General features: G+C 43.4%; 1 protein-coding gene across 1 annotated transcript in view; it reads left to right on the top strand.

The window, feature by feature from the left end:
* The window catches only part of LOC117224800 (uncharacterized), a 610,978-nt gene that overhangs the window by 137,039 nt on the left and 450,588 nt on the right, over positions 1–23,351 (top strand). The window contains exon 3 of the mRNA XM_076524388.1: positions 21,671–21,812. Within this exon, the coding sequence (XP_076380503.1) occupies positions 21,671–21,812 (142 nt within the window). The remainder of the gene's footprint in view (positions 1–21,670; positions 21,813–23,351) is intronic.

Here is a 23,351-nt window from a genome sequence, read left to right as displayed (position 1 = left end):
ACAATTGTTCCTGCCTTGTACGCGCCCCCTTTACTGCTTCGACCTGGTATCTTTTCTTTCATCGATCCGTGGCGTTTCACGCACTTCGAAATACAGTATTTTCTGGCGCGTCACGTTCGACCTTGCGTCTCGTGACTTTTACAAAGTAAGAGTTTCAAATTGATCGTTTTTGGTTCCCATGCAAATTTTGCATAACCAGTTTAGCTGTGGCGCCTCAAAAACACGGTTTTATTTGATGAAATTCACAATTTTATTACTAATATTTAGTTATTCACTTAACATCAATCCCAAAAATGTCTCGCAATCCGAGAATGGGAGGTTCCTGAGGTAATTTGAAGTAAGTTTGTCCTTGGCGAAAATGCAATCCACGGCTTTGTTTACGAGTTATTAACGCAAAAGAGTGACCAATGAGAGGTGAGATATGCTGGCGCAAGACGGCCGTGGCAATGAGCGGAACTGGGCTTCGTGCGCTCATTGGCTCGGCCGCCAAGCGCTAGGCGAGCTCGCCTCTCATTGGTCAGTGTTTTTCGTTAATAACTCGTAAACAAAGCCGCGGATTGCATTTTCGCAAAAGAAGAAGTTGCTTAGAATGATCTCAGCTACCCCACATTTCCGTATTGCGAGACATTTTTGGGACACCCTGTATGCAAGTACATAATAAACGAAAAACGCAGGCAGAATCAAATACTTATAAAAGTTAAAAATTCAAATGGCACTTCACACGTCGGATATCAATAGTGTGAATTGTTCATATAATCATTCATATTTTTTATTTGTTTGTTTTATTCCGGCCTGGCCACAAAATATTTTGATTTAAATTGTCAATGGTCACTACTTTTTACGCGCGACGAGTATACTCGTCGTGACAACTTCTCCGTGACGAGTATACTCGTCAAACACAGCTAACTGGTTAACATACCGGTTAATAATTACATAGATGCAACTTTTGTCGGTAAGTCCAAAGTTCGAGTAAATCAAATCTTGTCATTGTTATAGAACAATGCACATTGTGTTATGGTCGTTTTAGTGTTAAACCTTTGCACTCGAGCGGAGACCTAAAACTGTTCTATCGCCTTTCAAAATAATTGCAACATTGTCGAATTTGTTTGTATTTCAAAATCTGTGCGAAGTGCAACTGTTGCCCGAGTCGCAATATTCAATGTCGTATGGGTAAAATACAGTAAATCCTATGAAACGGAAATACTGTAGGTCAGGAAACTATCTTAGATTTCGCGTTGAAATAGCTTCGAATGCAAAGGGTCAATAAATAAAGACAGACATCTTTAAATATGAATTGAAAATGCAATGGACTTAAGCTACGCCATTTGAAAACATTTTTGTGGTAACACGTTATCCATTAGTATTGAGAATTCGGTTTGCCACGGTGAACCTTTTGCAAGCGTTTCCGCGATTTACCGGTGCACAATGACATAAACAGGGAAGGAGCGACGCGCGCGAAGGTCTCGCGATCGGAAGCGTAGCGAATCTTCGTCGTAGGAAGTTTTCCTGCCGCATACGGTTCCGTAGATCCGCGAACGAGAATTCTGGGTAACGGCCGGGAAAACGTCGGGAAAAGTAGTTGTCGACGAGCGTTAACGTCTTCCCAGCCAGTGGTCCGACCGCCCCTAAGAGGAAACCATTTTCCAGCAGCGAGATCCGGTCGGACAAAGGGTCCCGACCCGATACCTTCCTAAACTTTCCGCGTGAAAGGGAACAGAAATCATACCGCTCTTCCTCGTGCTTATGAAGCATTACGTAAGCAGAAAAAAGTTCGTAAGGGACAACGGCGGGGGGAGTCGTCCCTTCAACAATGCGAGGAAAGAATGAAGCCTTGGTTCCTTACTCGGCAGCTCTTTCGCTAAAACGATCTTATCGTATAATCGTTATCGTGATTTATACAGTGGATTCTGCGAAAATAAACGAGGATTTTGTCAATGAAATGGAAATACAATACAGACGTGGAACAATTGCGATTTACGAGCGCGGATTGTACGCGTTTATGACAGAAATTGGTTCAAATACTGTGGTACTATTTTCTACTCATTAAAATGATTGAGAAAAGGCGTGCGCGTCTACGCGGTGCATGTAAGTACCTTGCAATCGGTCGAACTATGATCAAGGAACCTCTAAAATTGCTAGAAATTACGAACATATATTTTTTAGATTTTTTCGGCGCCACTTTTCGGCAGAAACGGGAATTTACAGACCCTCGTATTATTTAGTACAGTTTTGGAACTAACTAACATATTATAATGATATTGGACTTATACGTATTTGGCTGAAACCGAGAAATTTGCAAAAAAATCAATATTTTATTTTTTATAATTTTGTTATCGTTTGTTTTACAATTTTGTATTGTTGTTGTAATCGCTATCTATGCGAACTCTTTCTCTCGTCGCCTTGTTGCTTGGACGATATCACTGCTATCAAAACGATAGACTAACTGTAGAAGAAAACAATTTATTTACCAAGAGAAGAATCGCTTTTCCGATTTTCTCACTCGTTAGATCTATCTATACCGCTCGACGCTTCGAACCAGACCGAGTTCAGCTTTGAAAATCTTCTCCTCCAGATTTTATGATTATAGATCTCGCTGTACAGTGTGCGTGCTGTGTGTTCGCATACCGATCTCTCTTCTAAAAACTTGCCTTATCGCTCTTTCGCTAGAGGGGACAGCGGAGTGCAAAGCGTTAAATGAATTTCCCAGAAATCTGTCTGTATAATTTCGATCATCGTAAATGTAACCATCGACACGACATTATCGAGGCCGATCGTAGTTCGATTTTGTACCAGTAGTCGTTTCATAATGCCGTTGTTCATCTAGCCACGGTAGGAGACGGTGCGCGCACTTTCGCGACAATTAACCAAATTGCCGAGTAATTAATCGAAGAATCCCGCGACGGGAACAACGTCAGCACAGCCGTCTGGTGCCCGGAGTCTCGTTCCCGCTCTTAACCACTGTCACTCAGCTATTCGCCGTCAATTTCTATCCATCGTTCCATCATCTCGAGGCTAAAGTGTCGATCGAATTACATTACAGCTTGTAGAAGGCAGACGCGTTCGATATGGTCCCGGGCGTTCACCGCTCTCTTAAGAAAACCCTATTGCGTATGAATATAAGTGTATTATCATAATATCGTGCCTAGGGTGGTTTCGCTTCTGGTTCTGCGCTAGGGGCTCGGAATCCCGCGTCTTCCGCGGCGGAGGGGAAGAGATCTCTCGCTTTTACAAGATACGTACGGGTGGAAATCCTGATAGGTATCTCTTGGAATGTGTGGCTCGCACTGCGAGCCCCGCAGTCGCGGGGAGATTCAACAAAATAAGCACCGATGCGGTGTACAGGGTGTTCCGCAGCGACCGGTGCATCCATATACTGTGAAATTATAATAGATTCGTAACGTAATAGACTGATTTATAAGACGACCGGTTACACGTTTTTCGTTTTAAGGATGCTGGAATTAGAAAGACTCTTTCATAGAAAATAATCGGATAAATTTCTTAATTCAACCATACGTTATTTTTAAATATTTTAAAATATTTTTAGATATTCTTAAATATTCTTCAATATTTTTAAATATTTTTAAATATTCTTAAATGTTTTTTCAAATATTCTTAAACATTTCTAAATATTCTTACATATTTGTAAATATTCTTAAACATTCGTAAATATTCTTAAACATTTCTAAATATTCTTAAACATTTGTAAATATTTTTAGATATTTTAAATATATTCAAATATATTTAAATATTTGTCAATATTCTTAGATATTGGTAAATATTCATAAATACTACTAAATATTCGTAAACATTATTAAACATTGATAACAAGAGAGCAGAATGTTATTCCGACGTAAAAGAACGGATTAACAATCGTACCGAACAGTTTGGTGTTAATAATCTCAATCAGGAGTCAGACTCGTCAAAGTACAACAAGGAGTTAACGAAACGCGAAATTAGTGTTGAACAATGTAATTAGTGTCGGAAATACACACGGTAAGATGGAACGGCGGGAGAATTTACTTTTACGGTCGTTGGTTCTTGTCTCCGTCGCGAGGGGAAAGAGCGAAGCAGCCAGGTTACATGCGGGTCAGCAGCCCGCGAAGGATTAATTTAATTTCCACGTCGATACGACAGCAGATATCGCACGGACGAGCAGAATGGCCGAGGGGATTGATTATCTTTCTCCGCGGGAAGCGGTTCTTCGACGGCCGACAAGCCAGCCGACAATGCGATCCGCGTCCCGATCGGATGTCTATATTTATCCGCGGCTCCCGGACGGATTTGTCCGTCAATTAACGGCCGCGCCTTAATTAACGCCGCCCCCGCGACGCGTCCCGTGTCCCGTTCAGATAAAATGTCAAAGGATGCTGCTCCACGACCCGTCGGGACACGGGAGAAGGAGGATCTTCTTTAGCTACTTACTCCTCCGGCGTCACAAAGTGAATTCTCCTAATCCGCCGTCAACGACGGATCGATTACATATTGTCGAAAATACACTTTTACGAAAGTATAGCATTTAGGAAATAAATTGGAGATCTGTTTGCAGTTATACTCCTATTGGAGGATTGAAAAAAATGATAGGTAATGGTTGGATTTATTCTTCTTCATCCTTGACGTTAGCAATTAAAATGCAAAATTATGGTGTGAAACTCCTGATGAATGTTCTTTCGATACTCTACATCGGGGGTGTCAAACTGAAAAGCTAACTTGGGCCAAATAAACAATGCTTAACTTTAGGTGGGCCGCAAAAAAAAGAATCAATGTTCATAGAAACAAATATTTTTATTTTGACTAGTACATTGTAATAAACACATATATAAAGTTAAATTATTGTTTACGTCCTGATACTTGACATCAAAAATGTTCATCTCGGGCCGCCAGTTTGACACCCCTGCTCTACATGTTTGTGAAATGTTTTTGCTATAAGCGGCTTTACCGTTAACACATGTCGTTTACGTTTCGCTAAGCAGTCTTGCCTATTCGCTGTTAGAATGAACAATTCATCCATTGAACAAATAATCTGTGACATTTGCGTAACAATTTAGGGTTTCTTTTAACTGATTAAACGAGGATGTCTTAATTAAAATCAGCTCTTATTTGTGGTGAAAGAGCAACGCGGCGCGACTTGGCCGGAGAAGAGTTGCGAATCCAGTTAGTCATTGAATCGAGTTTCGGAGTCGGTTATCGCGCGGCGATCTAACGTTTCGACTGGCATTTGTAAGGGCCAAGGGAGTCCTAGACACGGCCAATATGCAGATAAAAGAAATGGATCGCTGGTCGATGCGCTCCGCTAATGGAATAAATAAACCGGAACGGGGAGCTGTTGCCTTAACTGCTCCATTGTGTTGCTCCGACTTCGCAGGAATCGAGTTAATCGTTTTATTATGTCCACTCGTCTTGAAACGGATTCTAAAAGGAACGGAAAGAGAAAGAGAAAGGGTGTGTGTGTATGAGAGAGAGAGAGAGAGAGAGAGAGTTCCCAACAAAAGAAAAAATTTTGCTCGGAGAAATGCTCGATTCACCGGCGGAATTGAACGGACGTTAATTACAGTTAAAAAGACAACCATAACTGACATTCGGTAAAATGCTGCTCCGACAATGATTCATGGATCGATGGTGAAAACGTTTTCTCCGCGTAGTGACGTCGCAATATTTCGGGACACTGGAGATAGTGAACTCAAAAAGTTCGCAGACACGTTCGTTATCATTAAACGTTGACTATCAAGCAAAGCACACACACGTACACTTTTGTTTATTTAATACTAAATTTAGTACTAAATACTACTTACTAAATACTACTTATTTAATACTAAATTTTGATACCAAACCTATCGCGGCAAATGACTTGTTTCTTATTTTACAATTCTACAAATTTTAGAGAAACTTTCATGAGGAATGCTCGAACGAGTTACATTATTGGAACAAGTTTCATAATAAAAGCTTCACAAGATCTAGGTGAATTCGATCTTCTCACTTCGATGTGGGAATGCACGTCCTATCATTGCTCGGAGGGAATGCACCCTATTATTGCTCGGTAAGTTCACTGTTGAACATAGTACCAAAACAGAAGCAAAGCTCTGGAAAGATTATATTGTATATTAATATTACATTTTTCAGTGATATTGGATCATGATACGCGATCTTTAACCGTTTGAGTTCCAGAGGTTATTCGGAAAACACGGTCGAAAAATAACAAACAGCGTGGCAGCGCTGAGAAAAAGAAAAAGAAACAAAAATGGAAAAAAGCAACTATGCGATGTACGTGCGTCGCTAAAGCTCGATCGCGACACAAGATCTGAACAGCGCGATCGCGTTGCTTGGGACTCAAACGGTTAAATACTGTGTCGAAGAACGAGATATCGATTAAACTAAAATTCGTCCTTCCGCGATTTTCAGCACCGTTTAATCACCGTTATCTCGCATCGATCATCGCGAAGTGAAAAAAATTGCTCGATTACGTCGACCGTACCCGATGCAAAAGCTTAACGATAATATGGTTGTTTGCAATGGGTGGTAGCGAGAATCGGAGGAGAGACACTTCGCGACGGTTCCAACAAGTGTCCCCAGCTGTCTTCGGACTCAGACTTATGTGGTGTCGAACGTATATACGGCTATAGAAGAACTGTTGCGACCGAGGACCCGTGGACGCGTTTTACAGCCAGCAACGGGTAAATCAATGGCCATTAATTCGATAGTCGAGTTTTTAGTGGAGTCCTCTGGCTGGCCCTCCCACACCAGGATCTCCCGTTGTACTTCGGCTACCGGCTCGCGGAGAACAATGGGTCACAAATCATCGGCGGAACCAGCTAAATCTCGTTTCGCGGACTCGAACCGCCACGTAAGTCCTAACGATACGTGGAATAAAAGAATGTTCTCCTTCGTTCCGTCCGGGCCTCGCACCTTTTTTACTCTCGTCGCGGGGCCGAAGGAGAATCAATCCGAACGAATAAATCCACTGGTTCTTTTGTGCTCCGCTCGTTTCCTTTTGTGCCGGCCGTCTGTCCGGAACGCCGCACCGCTGATCGAAATAGAGGACACTCGAAACGTCGCGGACGTGTCTCGGCTCGTCATCGATTTTAGCTTGAATCGCGTTTACGAAGCGCCTAGGAGATTCCACGCTTGAATCTCCAATCAGGTCGAAGCGTTACGGTGCCGTGGAATCTCGTTGAAGCGATCGGGCCTCGTTCTACGACTTGCTATTTTAATGAAACATTCGCAATTACGTACGAATATCGCGCGCAGTTCGCTCGCATTGGAATTGTACGATCGTCAATGTTGAAAAGTTTGCATAAATGTTGCAGGATGCTCGGATGCGCATATTTCAGCAGAGAGATATTTACGACGATTAAGTTTCGTCTTTTATAAAAGCTGCTACATATTTCATTTGAGATTACTCGACAGTGAGCGCGGCGAGAGACACGACAATACTTGAAATTGCATGCGCGCGATCTCTCTGAAATTACGCACTTCGATGAGGACAACACCGCCGATTAACGCGGTCGACATTTCGGCCTTTATTTTCATCGGTGTAAGTTACGTGTCGGAAAATTTATGAGATTTTAAAGTCGTTTCCTGTAGAAAGTGGAATGGCTTTTTGGAGTTTGCGTAACCGTACTTTCGTATCGTAGGCGTTTCACAACAGGAAACCACTTTAATTTTCATTGGCCTCGGCGTATTATCAACCATGAGAGTTTATGGATTATCCAACGATCTCGTCGCGAAAGGTTGGCGGACTTTTGAGGACTCGTTTTCAATGAAGACGGGACAGGTTTCATTGTCTCTGATTGCAGATTTGTCTTTTATATAACGGTAATGCAATTATCTCGTTATAATGGGCTAATTTAAAGTGAATTGCGAAGAAGCTGAATAATCATTCGGGCGCATACTCTTTAATGATATTTTATCTTTAATAATACCTTCGGTAATATTTTCGTATCACCCATATTTTTGTACCAAGCATTTCTCGCCAATGGCGGATGAACTTGAAATATTATTTGTGTAACAAATAAGAAACATTAGATTCATCGTATAAATAACGTCAGACATGGGAAGGTACCTTTGCATGTATTATTTATTCAAAAATCAAAATAAATGGTCATAATTTTAAATAGTTAGCTTTCAGTCGACTAAAACAATGTTTTGTGCTATAAAAATCATTAGATTTTATTTAAGAAAGGTATAAATATTAACGCTTCTTGTACAGTTTCAGAATAAATAGAATAGTATATATTATCGACACTCCTTAATTAATATGCATAACCTATAAATTTGTAGATGTACCGGTTGCGTTCACACATATGCTTAATACAATTTATTTATTTTAATAGTTTGATTTAAGTTGGGTTTTAAGTTAAATCAATAGTTTAATTTAAGTTGGCTTTTAAATGAAATCAATAGTTTAATTTAAGTTGGATTTTAAGTTAAATCAATAGTTTAATTTAAGCTGGATTTAAGTTAAATTAATAGTTTAATTTAAGTTGGATTTCAAATTAAATCAATAGTTTAATTTAAGTTGGATTTCAAGCTAAATTAATAGTTCAATTGAAGTTGTGTCTTAAACAAAGTTGCATTAAGGTTATCAGACGGTTAATTTACTATAGATCTATTCAAAAAAGCATGAAAAACAAATTAGAAATATTTGGGACTTATCGATATTTTAGCCACGATAACTGGTGCAAACAGCTTCGTGATCATCGTTAAATAGGCAATTCACATTCTCTTTATTTTTCATTAATTTCATGTCAAACTTAAGCCTCCAACGTACTGCAGACATTTAACTGTGTAATCAAAGAACTGAACAATACGAGAAGCAAGAACGAGTGAATTTCCATGAAAATGCATAGACGAACGAGCCTGCACGAGAAAGAGTCCTAAACGTCTACATCGCATAAAGTTCGTCGCCTCCAGCACAAGCAAATCGATTTTCGTCGCAAGCTCCCTACCCGCCAACTTCGTAAGAGTTTAGTGTCAGGTGTATACGTTGTGCCCCGTATTTTTGAACTTTCGGCCACCCTAAACGCAGGAAGGACCATCGAAAGTAGCATCGGAGGACCCCTTTGATCTGGGCAGCTCGTTGTCGAGCTCTACCGTCCGGGGCCGGTAAAACCCCGGTGGAAAATCGTCCTTGGTCGAACAGGACGACGAAGGACGAAGCGACGGAAAGAGTTCACCGTTTCGCCGAGAATTTCGTGGAAGCCGGCTCCGGGGGATCCAGCGAGCGGAAGAAGGAAGCGGAACGCGCGAGAGGGAATGGCTCGCGGCAGATAAAAAGAGAATGGAGCATCCGGGACGATTATCGTTATCATCGATGGGCATCGGTGCGCGGCTACCAGCCGCAGTGGCTTCTCTCGAGTACCTCCCTTCGAGCGGCAGCGTACGATACTCGGATATTACAGATATTTCTTCGATAGACCGATGCGCGCGACGTATGGCGGAGGAACGTAGACGAAGCAGAAGGAACAGAGAAAACCGAGCGGAAAGGGTGAAGGAAGCGAGGAGGCTTAAAGGTACGACGACGCTGAAGCCAGGGGACTGCCAGTGTGCCGATACGATCTGATAGCCTATTTATCATTCGACGTGCTTACCTCCGCTGCGCGCTGCGTTTAGTTTTCATGGGGTCTTTACCTGGCAATCTATACCTCCTCTGCGCGTAACCACCTCGCCACCCTCGGCTTCTTTCTTTGCGATCACGTCAACGCGCCGCTCGGTAGGAAAATCAAAGGTCAGCCGACGAAAATTTGTAACTAGACACGGCGGGTATTGTGGGTTTATGGCGGAAATCGTTCAGTGTAACAGGGTAAGCGTGTCAATTACAGTAGTATCTCCCTTACCGACGCTCAGATTGTCCACTAAATTGGATAATTTGGGAAGAGGAGATACGATTATTCGAGCCTTGCGGCTCGTTTTTATAATTGTCGACAGTTTATAACTATAAAAATAAACCGCAAGGCTTGAATAATCGTATCTTCTCTTCCGAAATTGTCCATTTTTGTGGTCATTCAGAGAAAATATTATATATTAAGGAAATATATATATTATAAATTTTATATATATAATATATATAATAATTGTATATTATAATACAATAATATAATAATATATATAATAAGTATATATTATAATATTATAATATAACAATATATTTAATAACTATATATTATAATATTGTAACATAATATTATATATAATGTATGTTGTAATATAATATAGTACATATAATATGTTATAATATAATAATATATATAATAATTATCTATTATAATATTTCCTTAATATATAATATTTTCTCTGATTTGGAAAATTTGTTCTCACCAAACAATAGCACATAGAAGCAAACTCTAGAGAAGATGATTTCTTATTATGACCTGAAATTCAAGTTGAAAATGATTATTTCGAACGAACATTCGCAGGCTGTTCTGAAAAATGAAATTCAATCGATGACGGAGCTTGTTAAAATATCTTCGCACAGCTCGTAAACGAGAGCTTGCAGAGTTAGAGGAACTAGCGAACAGATTTTGAGCAGCGCTCTGCCGGCGCTGCGCGACGTATAGATACACGAGACAGAGATTTCACAGCGGAATCGTGCAGGCACCGATGCACCGCTGGATAGGATACACGAGTGCAACAAATGTCGAGCCGATACGCCGACGATATTAAGAATATCGATGTCCCGTTGCTCGTCGAACAGTCCGATACGTCCGGCGCACACGTGGATCGTTCGCGCGCTCCGTTGAATAGCAACCGGCCACAATTCGCGGCGATTTCAAGTTATTTCTGTCGTGACTTAGGCCGGAGTCGCCCGGTTCGTGCGATGAATACGCCACTGATACGGCCGGAAGGATGGGGATACAGAGAGGAGAAGGATATATGTTTGACGACTGGACCCGATTGTATCGTACAACCGAGAGCCACAGCTCGTCCAATGGCAGATCGATATCGCGTTTCTTAACGGATTTACGACCCGTCTTATCTCTCAAAGGTACCGACGACCACGCACCGCGATCAGCCTCGGATCCTATCGCTTAACGATTTCGTTCTGGACTTTACCTGCGCCCAATGCCAACGATTGTACGACTGGTTAAGCGGAACGCGTGCACGACGGCTCATCGGAGACGATATCGTTTAGATACTAGATCGCTTCTGGTTAGCGTCGTTCGATACGGTTTCCTTTCGAAAGCTGGTTCGACGGCTGAACTCGCCATTCGATGGGAACAAAATCGGTTTCGCTGTCATCGTTTCTCTTTCTCTTCTGCGGCTGTGCTCTTCAGGATCCTGCGACCAGGCGGATAGCGTTTCTCATTGTCTTTACACGGTGGGCCACAAAAAGTGTTCGCACATCTTCTCGAACGTAATAACTTATTGGATTATTTTCTCTCTTTTGAATACTCAGAAGTTTTTCCTTCTAGCATATAAGTTACAAAAACGAATCGACGCCGAGAGTCTCGCCAGAGTACCATTAGATAAACAATGATTTCATATGTATATAGAACAGAGTGCTCTTTGTCTTTAGGTGACGTTTTTGGTTTCGGCTTTGTGAATAGTCTTTAGTCTCCTGGAGCAATCAGGAGAGTAAAGACGGTCCTTCCTCGTACATCAAATTAATAAACTAAAAGGGATAAGTTTAATTCACTGCGTTTTACTTTTATTTATCTACCCATTTCCAATATAACTTTTTCTAAAACTCGACTAAATGACTTGAATTTCCTTTTAGGCGACAAAGGGACTAGTATGCTATGCGATGACACTAAAATGCCTTTCTCTCATTTTGATGTCATTTGGGATGACAAAAAGAGGTAAGGAACTCTTGTTTCTTAACCTTTTTATCTGAGCCTTTTTTATTGAGATTTCAAAAGTGCCTCTCGTAGATTTCGGTAACTTATATGCGTGCTGACAATTCGATGGAAATTGGTTATCCTAGAGTCGAGCTACGGGCGTTGACTTTTTTTTAGATTTCTTCCAGTTTCTGGTTAAAATCGTTTATGGTTCATAACGACGTGAACCGATTTCGATAAAATTGTCGACATGCATGTAAGATACAGAGATCTACGAGAGGCATTTTTTAGATTTCCGTTGTAGGCTCAGATAAAAGAGTTGAAAAACGAGAGTTTTTATTTTTTTCTTGTCATTCCAAGTAATAGTAAAATTTAAAAGAAGCATATTGGTCATCGTCTTGTAGACTAGTCCCGCTATCATCTAAAAAAAGATTCAAGTCCCTTAGTTCAGTTTTAAAAAAGTTATCGCGTTTTAAGATCTCGTTTTTTAGGCTAAATTTGATCGGTCTAAAATTAGGGGCAACGCCAATTGAGTAAAAACCATGGCAGTGTGAATTTATTTATTGTAGTTATGAAGTTTCGTCATTTAAAAGGTCCGAATAACATAATCGTAATCCACGTCTAGGAAAAGAACGTTGATCCGCAGGCAACGACAGCAGAAAGTCAATTTGAGAAATTACGTTGACTCTATGGTATTTTTTAGAAATTCATCAGCCAACGTGTTAACATCGTCGCGATCCCGCGAGCGTTTTCCGCGACGCGATCGGAGAGTGCCGAGGAGCCGATCAGCAAGGAAACGGAGATCGATACGAGAAAATCGTCTTGTTACCGGATAATAGCCGACAGGGAGAACGTGCGAACGAGCTAGGAGTGGACAACGATCTCCCGCGGCTGCTCGCACGCGATATCGCACGAACGAACTCCGGCATGTTTGCGTCTTCGGGGCGAAAGTGTGCGGCTGCCGGGGATACCGATCAGCCGTCGAAACCGCATATTATGGCGCATTACGAGGCGCGTACTCGCGCGTACAGGCTCTCGCATAATCGGGAGCGTTTATGTCGGCGTTCCGCTCTGCTCTGCTCGGCTCGGCGCGGCCCCATAGGGCCCCCGATTAATACGCTATCCGCGAATCGCCTGGAAGCTACCGCCGCGCCGGTTCCGCGATAGACGCGAGCGCGATCCTAGCGAGGTTGTAAAGCCGAATGCTTCGCCGACAATTTACATATCGCGCATGTTGCGCTTGTCTCGGAGCATTTGCCTGCACGGGCTCGAATTACCGCGAAAACCGGGGGTGCCTGGCTAGTCCGCCGTGAAACACACCACCGTCGCGCCGCCTCGTAGATGCCTCGATAACACGCACGAACGAACGTGTGCGTGCATGCATGCATGCAGCCACGCACCACCCCTCGAACAACGCCTATCGCACGCTGGAATTCGCGCTCGCATCTCTTACTGTTATTGTTATTATTACCATTCATTACGGAAGGGATCGGCCCTTCTTTCTTTTTTTGTACGCGCGACCGGTCGGCGTAAGAACGCAACGCGCGCGAAATGACACGTTTCGTCGGGGATAGCTTGCACGACGATCCGAGTACGCGAGTACCGGTCTTGAGTCTGTCGGAACCTGATGGCGCTTCGCGCTTCGACGGCGGTGCCGAATTTTTTCGATGATATTGAAATTGCAGATCGAAGTTGTACGACGTTCTTGTTTTTTTTTTTACGAATCTTAATAAAATTAAGATATGATAATGGACTAGCGTGAAAACTAATTTGAGGGCAGGGCAAAAAGCGTTAATAGTATAATTAGTGTAATTTAATAATATCGTACACTTTAATAGTATAATTACTACTTTAATTGTTACTAGTATATTCATATATTAATACTTTATTAATACTATGTTAATATTTTAATTATTAATAGTGTAATTAAACAGTATAATACACTTTAATAGTATAACTAATACTTTAATTGTTACTGGTATATTAATATATATTAATACTTTAATTATTAATAGTATAATTAATACTTCGATTATCACTAGTATATTACCAGTACCATTTTTTTTCTATTATTAGATCGTTCACAAAGGAACGCAACTCATTTAACGAGAAGTAAAGGAACAGCTAAAACAAAACGCCGTCGCTAAAGCGGTCACAGGTGTAAAGACCATTGTAACCCGCTACGTTTAGCATCGACGTACCTATAAAAATTCTTGCTGGATCGTATCTACGTCTTCGCAGCGCGCTTCGTGCTAAGATGGCCAAGCAGCCAATACATGCATACATGCTCGACCATGTTGCAGCGCGGCTCCAAAGAGCGTGTACAGTGAATCGTGGAATATGAATAGGATTGGAAAGTGCATTCTTCGAATTTTTCTCGCGGATCGGCCGTCTCTCGTAGTCTCTCGCGGATCCGCTCGATCGACGAAGAGAGGATGGAGCTCGCCGGGCGAAGGAGAAGAAGCGGAGCCTTCGGATTTCGCTATCGCCGGTTTTCCATAACGTTTCAGCGAGACGTTGCCGTCGCACGTAATAACGTCCCGTACCGTACGACAACGGCGTATCGAGAACAGGCGACGCGGGTCGACGCTACTCGGTAATGAAACGGCTCGTTCGAGTATAATTCCCTCGTAAAGAACACGCAATATCGAGGACAGAATAATAACGAAGCGTACGAGACGCACGGTAGCCGTGGCGTGACACGGTGATCGTTGCCCGGTCGCCCGCGACTTCCACCCGGTGGAAATAGACTTTCCAGCTTTAAGGTTCGTCTACGAGGCCGTTAGATAGATCCTCGATCCGTATGCCGGGAGCGTAACTGGCCAGGACGATCGGCTCGCCGAGGAAACGGCCGGTTAAGCGAGCGATATCTCCGGAGTCGCCGGGACCGGGAGATCGAAGAGCCGTCGATCGATTTTACTCCCACTAAATACAGGGATTTACGTTTCACGCCCGGGAACGTTCGAACGCAATCGCCGTTTTATCGGTCGTGAAAACGACGAGAATGTTGCCGAGGCTCCTTTCCGTTCGGCACGAAACGACGGCCGGCCGGTGTCCGTCCCGGGAAAACGAGCCTCGTATACCGATCGGTCAGCAGGCATTTTTGTCATAACGCTCGGTCGGCTACTCCAGCTTTCGATCCGTCGAATCTCCGGTCGATAAAACACGGATCGAGAATATAAATCGGCGGGGTCCGGGGCCGTAAACAGGTCGCTACGAGCGGTCCGCAGGCGCGAGAACGATTATTACTCTTTAATTCTCCGGCGGACATCGATCAGCGTTTATAGATTTTTCGGCCGTCCCGGCGCTCCGCTCACCTGCTGCGTTAGCGGCTGCTGCCTGTTGCCTTAACGACGCACCGTGGACGGGTAGCGAACGACGAGTACCCCGTTAAACTATCGAGTTTATCGTCCACGAGATCGTAAAATCCGCCGTGAGAATCCTCGCCGACTCCCGATTCCGCCGAGGCCACCGACAGGATGAATTGCGACCGGACCCCAGAACTTCGCCGGGCCCGAGCTTCTTTTTGTTGTCGTTATCCCCGCTGCCCAAAATAAACCGTCGCTCGATTTTTATCGAAGCTCAAGCTCGCCCCCGATATCCCTCGTCGACGGGTCTTGCCCGCGGACGATTTATTGTATCGTGAACCGTTCGAACGTCTCTCCTCTTTTTCCCTTCCTCGTTCTTGCGGCCGACGCGTCCGGCAGGACGCGATTGCCTGCACGTGGAACCCGCAACACCTGGTGGCCGCGTCAAGAAGCGGTCGAAGTCTAGCGTGAATTTCCAGCGAATTTTCGTGAGAAAGTCGCCGACATCTCTTGTGTCAGTGGACACCTGCCAGAGCGGTCAACAACGGAACGCGACGCGCCGGGGTTTATCGCCGACACGGATTTGTGGGACTCGCGGAGACGGAGCTTATCTCGCGAAATGTTCCCTGTCTCGAACTCATTGTCGCCGGACGCGTTTTGTCCCGTTTTCTCCGTTGTTCTGTAAGGCACTCGGTACACTATGATACTTCGAATTTCAGTCAAATTACGCGACGTGGTCGATTTAACCTCGAAAACGCGGATCAATTCGTGGTTTCTTCGGTTATACGTTATTTACTGTTAGACCGTGGATTTGATGCATTTATGACAAAAATGAGTACAGCGTACTGCTTTATCAATGTGTTCTTTAACCCTTAGCGCTCCGAAGGCTCCGCTGCGGAGCCAAATGCCTTTAGCATACGTTATCGTCGACGCTAGTAGCAATTGTTATCTGTAGTTAAAACGCGCTAAGTCTGTACCATTACGATTAAACCATTTTTTCACCTTTTCTATGGTTAGCAGCATGGAGAAAAATAAATATTATGGTGAATTACAAAATTTAAAATTCATCTTTTATTTACAATAGGAAAATGTATATTTATAAAATCAATAAAATCAAATGCATTCGCAAGGACGTGTAATCTTTTCCGCTCAAAATAAGACTTCCTTTATCTCAGGCGCTCCGCTCCAAAAATGTGCCGGAGTTGCTGGTAGGCAGTACTCGAGAAACGCGCGGGGAGCGCTAAGGGTTAATTTCATTTCGGTTTCAGTTTAAAGTATCTTGTCTTGCCGTTTTCTCCTGCGTAATTCATGAGTAAAGTCACTTGTTTTTTGAACCGTAAATTCAGTGTTAATTTATACGTATCTAGAGGTTGATGTCCGCTGGCTTCGGGTTAAATAAATTAAGTTATAGTAATAAGTTATACAAGATCAGTTAGAGTATGATTTCAAACAGATACCACAAAGTTACTGATTTCTTGTCGAAATTTTTCGATGTCAGAATATCGTAAATCGTCGCTTCCAGTGAAAGCTGGAAAAGTGTAGCACCGAGACGATTTTTATAACTTTAACCCAATTTCTAATTCCGAAACGAAACAGCTTCTGCATCATCGCAGATAACTGAACAAAATTCATCGAATCAGGCGAGACGTCCTACAAACTAATTATAAAATGTACAGAATTATACGAGGGTAACGAGCGATCCATTCGCGATTGCTATGACAGTTTCAAACTCGGCGACTGCGAACACAGACTGAACCAGCGGTTTTCGCAGCGTCTGCTCGAACGGCGGCATTCTCTGACGCGTTTGTTAACTGTTTTCACCCGTGGAAGGCAAGACTCGGCTGTCGCGCAGTTTTCGTCGAGCGTCGCTCATCCGAGACGTGCACGCGTCCAGGTACAACAGTGCCTCGAGCTCGACGGAACGTAATTAGTGCAAGTGCTGGCGGGCACGTGCGAAATGCACAACTGCCGAACGACAAAGAAAGAATTTGCACGCGAAGTCACAGGCCGGAGATCAAAGCGCGTCGCTGAAGTTACTTGCGCATCCACCTTTCACGAGCAAAGGAGATCGCGTTGTAAAAGCCCGGCGAATTATGTCGCGGCTGCTCGAAAGTCAGACAGCTTGTCCCGGGCAGTGTGCCATTTTTCGCATTGTGTTACGCGATGAGGCGATGACGCTCGCTCTGGCGAGAGAGGTCAAACTTTGCTGGGGACCTCGTAAGAAACAGTGCCGCCATTGTAGCTTTCGAGAATGCCCTGCATCGGTCTCTGCTCACAATAATGCGCGGAAGTTTCATCGGAACTCGGCTGCATTCAGCTCGTTTCTCTTGTGAACATGACAAATCCTTGCTCGTTCTTGCTAGTTTTAAAGTTTCGGGATATTTGAAGTTCTTGATGAAGAAACGAGCACAATCGTCGTATGCACTTTTTGGTGATTTCCTTAGTTTCGTCGTTTAATCCGCGGATGCTGGTGCCAGAGTTTCAGACTCGGCAGATCGACGACATTATCCAACTGGTCAGGCTACGATAATTAATGCTTGTTGTCTAATCATTATTAATTATTGTTATTATTATTAATTATCTTATTAATATTGTTACTCCTTGAATTGGAGGCTCTGTGAATGGACGCATCCCAATAACAGTTACGGTGCAGCTTTTCATTCAAAATTTTCTACATTAATTGCAAGAGGTTAAGTCGAGACATACAAAATTATGGTACTTCCGGGAAATTAGTGATTACTGAGGTCATCCGAAGCAACTTTTTCCTTTACAAAAATTTTCTCCGAGGCATCGTTAACGAGTTATTAACGAAAAACACTGACCAATAAGAATCGAGCACGGCTGGCGCGAGGCGGCCCAGCCAACCAGCGCGCGAAGCCCAGTTCCGCTCATTGGCTCGGCCGGCTCGCGGCAGCTGATCTCGCCTCTCAGTGGTCACTGTTTTTCGTTAATAACTCGTAAACGATGCGTCGGAGAAAATTTTTGTAAAGGAAGAAGTTGCTTCAAATGACCGCAGGAACCCGCCACTTTCGGATTGCGAGACATTTTTGGGACACCCTGTATAAAAAAGATCTTGGAACGTGATATAACAATTTCAATGGTGCTACAGAATCATCACTCGAGTGCAAAGGGTTGAGATTGAGGCCAATCCGACCTGACTTTCGTGTTACTTTGAGTACGAAGAATCTAAGAAGAATCTTTGTGAAAAATGGAGTCTCTTTGGGCTTCGTCATAAAACACTGACTTTCGTAGACAAAAGAATATGATAAGAAGTGGGCCAACTTCGGCGTGTACGGTACACGAGCCTGAGGACATGCTGAGAAGATCATCAATCAGCGGAGAGCAAAGCGAGGCCGAGCAAGAAACGCGTTGCCCTAGACCAGAGGTCCCTCGCTAACCCGCATTAATTTGGAGCGAATCGTCCGCGATAGGTGAGAGACGAGGGTGTCTCGGCTCACCCCAAGGCGTCGATCCGTGGAAGGGCCAATAATTTCGTCGGTTTCTGGGGATCTCGGGGCGTAATTTAACCAAGGGCCTAAAGCGGCAGCTGTGCCACGACAACGACAACGACGACGGTAGCAACGGCGGCGGACGCGGGACCACGGAGTCACGATAAACTCTCATAATTCACTTAGGCGATATCCTGGGCCGTATAAACCCGTCGCTAAAGCGTGCGTGCACGCGCGCGCGCTCGCCGGGAAATTCTCTATTGAATGCGAATGCCCGTTTCGCAACATTTGTATACGCGCGTAAACGATTATTCATAGCTAACCATTGTACATGCTCACACGGATCTATCATACGCCGTAATAGTCGCCGGGACGGACAACAGATGGAAATTTTGATACACCGCGGAGGCAGGAGACTAATGAGTCGCGCACGCGTGTGTACACTTTAAAATCTTCCGAGGAAACCTTGAGGATTCGAAAGGTTGATGGTCCGTGGAAAAGCCGAACGATAAAATATCGGATCGCAATGAAACGAGATTAACATGTCAAGTGACTATTGTCAATCACAAAAATTCCTACAGTGTCGAAGGCGTTTAATTAACACTTGCATTCTTTTCGCGGTTAAATCGATTAGTACTTGTTTGTTACTTATATTCTATATTCTATATTCTATATTTCTATATTTCTATATTTCTATATTCTCTATATTCTCTATATTTCTATATTCTCTATATTCTCTATATTCTCTATATTCTCTATATTTCTATATTCTCTATATTCTCTATATTCTCTATATTCTCTATATTCTCTATATTCTCTATATTCTCTATATTCTCTATATTCTCTATATTCTCTATATTTCTATATTTCTATATTTCTATATTTCTATATTCTCTATATTCTATTCTCCACATATAGTAAACGTTACTATAAATTAAATCGCAGAACGATCTCCATTGGAGGTCGAAACTGTGTTAAAGTAAAAAAAAGAATCGCTGAGAGAAGACTATACCTTTATTTCGTTTTAAAATACGTGAATGACATCCGTATTCATTAGATCGTGTTCCAAATCTTTACAACCTGTTTGACACAATATCGCAGAGTAGGGGGATAACGGAATCGAAACTAGAAAATTTAAATTTGAATGTAACCATAGGAAAAAATTGTTGGCTTAACTTTTTTGTGTTCTAAAAAGGCTCGAATAATCGTATCTCCTCTTCCCAAATTACCCAATTTAGTGTACGATCTGAGCGTCAGTAAGGGAGACATTACTGTACGTGCTTCGTAAGTCAGAAAAACAATTTTGAGATTGAAAGTTGAAACAGGTTCGAGTGCGAAGGGTTAAACGAATAGAGTTATTCGAGCGGTAATTGCGTGAAATAGCGTTGTCGGTTTTTCCGAATAATTCGCAGATCGATGAACTCAGATGACGTCGAGCACGCGAAACCAATCAAGGTCCCGCAAACGGTGTCCGCGTGGCGCAATGATCTCGCAAAGCCGCGATACGCGTTGTTATCGGTGTCCTAATTGCGAACTGTTCCAGCGTGTAGCACGCGCGACGGACAATCTGGTAGCGGCGATGGTCGGTGACGTCGGTGGTGGTGTGGCGGTCGAACAATAGATTCGGTTTGATGCATTGCCGGGGCACGGGAGACCGTTAATTTGGTGCTCTCCCGAGCCACAGGCGGTCCCGCGCGCGGATTGCCGCTCTCTCCGTCGCGCGTCGTTCGCGTTAATAACTCATCGAAGTAAATAATAGCATTTGCCAAGGTAGACCGGAGAACGCCACCGGTCCTCGGTTTGTCACTGCCGAGATTCCAGATTTTCCCGCATCGATCGGCATCTGTCGTTAATGGATGTCCAGGTTGTCTCGTTAACATGGCACAGACTCATCGATCTATTATGAATTTGTAAGCGGAGGTTTCGAAACGTCGATAATACGCATTCATTATTCCCGAGCTTTCGGGCAAGCCGATTGCAGCCGGATAATCGCGTGAGCTATGATTCGAAGAATTTACGTTACACCGATATTTTCTGTACATCGATCCGCGCTATCGCGTTGCGAACGATTATTGCGGATCTGAAAATTCTTTAGCTTCTTTCCAACATTCCGATTACAGCAATGTCTCCCTAATTGCCGCTCAGATTGCCCACAAAAATGGACAATTTGGGGAGCGGAGATACGATTAGTCGAGTATTGCGGCTCGTTCTTATAATTGTTGACAATCGGTAACTATAAAAACGAGTTGCTCGAATAATGGCATCTCCTTTTACCAAATTGTCCATTTTTGTGCACAATCCGAGCATCAATTAGGGAGACATTACCGTAATCGTTATGGTAACGCTACAATCGTACGGTCCAAAAATTATTAATGCGCGTTCCTTTATAAGAACGGCAAGAATGGCAAAAGTGATGGACTTTCGCTATTTCTATTATACTGTAAACACGAACGAAGGAATTCATAATTTGATTTAATTAATTTCAATTATTCGAATTCAACAATTTGGAAATGAAAAATGGAAGACCGGTTATTGCGATTGGCATGGTAAGAAATAGTGTTACCATATGGCATGCTTCTTGACGAATCGCAACTTTTCCAAAATTCATCTCCTCAGAGAAACTTAAGTAGCTTGGTCCATCGTTTAAAAAAATTTATGGTATTCATACTACAATTGAGAAATCGGCAATCCCCCTTCTATTATCTACTTCAGCTTGTACACCGTTTAGGGGTATTCGAGTATTCAATTCGTTTTATTTTTCTTTGATGTTTATGTACGAGAAAATAGCTTCTTGACGAGAGAGTCGCAACTTTTCCAAAATTCATCTCCTCAGAGAAACTTAAGTAGCTTAGCTCCATCGTCTAAAAAAAGTTATTATATTCATACTACAGTTGGGAAATCGGCAATCCCCTCTATTACCTACTTCAGCTTGTGGACCGTTTAGGGTGTAGCGAGGATGCAAGGGAAGGCCCTGTAACGCCGGCAAGTGGAAACACTGTCCACTAGATGAAGACGAGGACGAAACGGACGAGCGTCTTGATCGCTGTCGTCGGCGGTGATCACGCCCACGTCCGTTTTGTTCACGGCGGTCACGTTCCCAGAAACGTTCGATGCTCACGTGTTGTTCACGCGTTTGTTCCAGAAACAATGCGAACGTTGATGCCCCGCCCGTCGTCGTCCCGCCGCCGAAGAAAGAGCCGCACGAAAACATCGCCCGAATAGCGAAGCGGTACCTCGACGACAACATGCAGCAGGCGTGGATCAATCCCCGGCTAATATCAATGGTGAGTGTATATAAATGCGGTGATTATACGGCGCGTTAGGCGAAGCCGGGCGTTCTCACGTTCGCGCCGCGTGATATCTATTATCGTTGCGGGAACACGGGTACGCGGGTACCTGTAATTTCAGCCGGACAACAAATTAGTTCGCCCGACGGGAAGCTCTCGAAATCCCTCGCAGACGGTGGAATATCGCGTGAATCGACTCCGACGGAAACTATCGCACGGTTCCGGGGAATGAAATTACAATACCCGGGCGAAATTTTCAGCGGCGCGCCCCGGGTTCCGTCATTCCAACTCGCTCCGCCGTCGTTTCATCGCGTGGAATCCCATTGAATTTCTGCTCTTGGACACCTAGGATTTCGTTTATTAATCCGGTCTATCTCGCGCTTTCTATCTCCGGGGGCTTCCCGGAAACGTTTCAAATCTCCGAACATTCCGTACAGAGTAACCAACGAGTGGCAGGCATCGCGTCGTATCGGTCCACGAAGTACAAGACCCCTTGATCGAGACGAATAGTCATTCCAGAGATTAGACAACCAGATTCCTATAGTTCCTATATTAGGTACGGAACATCTAAATCCACAATTTTTTTCTTACCACATATTGCACTTCGCGCACGAGTCGACCTGTTTCTAATTACGTTCGTTTCTTGTGCCGATCTTGTCGATTAAAGTATCGTTGCGAACCTCTCTGTTTCTCTCGCGTCGTGGCATTTTATTTACAATTAATGTACAGGGCGTCCCAAAATTATGGTACTTCCGGGTAATTAGAGATTACTGAGGCCATTCGAAGCAATTTTTTCCTTTACAAAATTTTTCTCCGAGGCATCGTTTACGAGTTATTGCTTAGCCTGTATCTCGTTATTATTTCAAGCTTGTATTTCGTCACTGACCCATCTGCAACATTTTTTGGGAAACCTAGACTTTTGAATTTGGCCTCTTCTTTCCTTCCTCAAACAGTGTTCCCGACCTTTCTCCTAAATTGCCTCTCTGTTTCCTGGCGCACCTTCCATTGCTACTACAGTAATGTCTCCCTTAGTGACGCTCGCATTGTCCACTAAAATGGACAATTTGGGAAGAGGAGATACGATTATTATTGTGGACAATTTATAACTACAAAAATAAACCGCAACGCTCGAATAATCGTATCTCCTCTTCCCGAATTGTCCATTTTTGTGCGCAATCTGGACGTCAATTAGAGAGACATTACTGTATTTTTCCCTGATTGTTCATGTAACTCTTCTCTTAATCTGTTCCATTTCGATTTTATCGGCAATTTTACAGCCTACTTGATCCATCTTTCTTTCGAAATCCTCCAGAATACTGTTTTTGGCACTATTCCTTATTTTTCCATCGAACAACTATTTCCTCATACACAATCTTCTGCTATGTCGACGTCGTCTATGTTATTCACGTCGTCCATATTCGGTGCATCGACGAGTAATGCACCTGACATTTATTGCGAATCTGGCCACCGCGGAGGTGGCGCAGATATGTTTCCTCGCCAGATCTGGCATACACAAGAAATTTAGTACCTACCCCC

Source organism: Megalopta genalis, chromosome 9 (genome assembly GCF_051020955.1).
Source record: "Megalopta genalis isolate 19385.01 chromosome 9, iyMegGena1_principal, whole genome shotgun sequence".
NCBI classification, from domain to species: Eukaryota; Metazoa; Arthropoda; class Insecta; order Hymenoptera; family Halictidae; genus Megalopta; species Megalopta genalis.
This window is presented reverse-complemented; position numbering and strand designations above follow the sequence as displayed.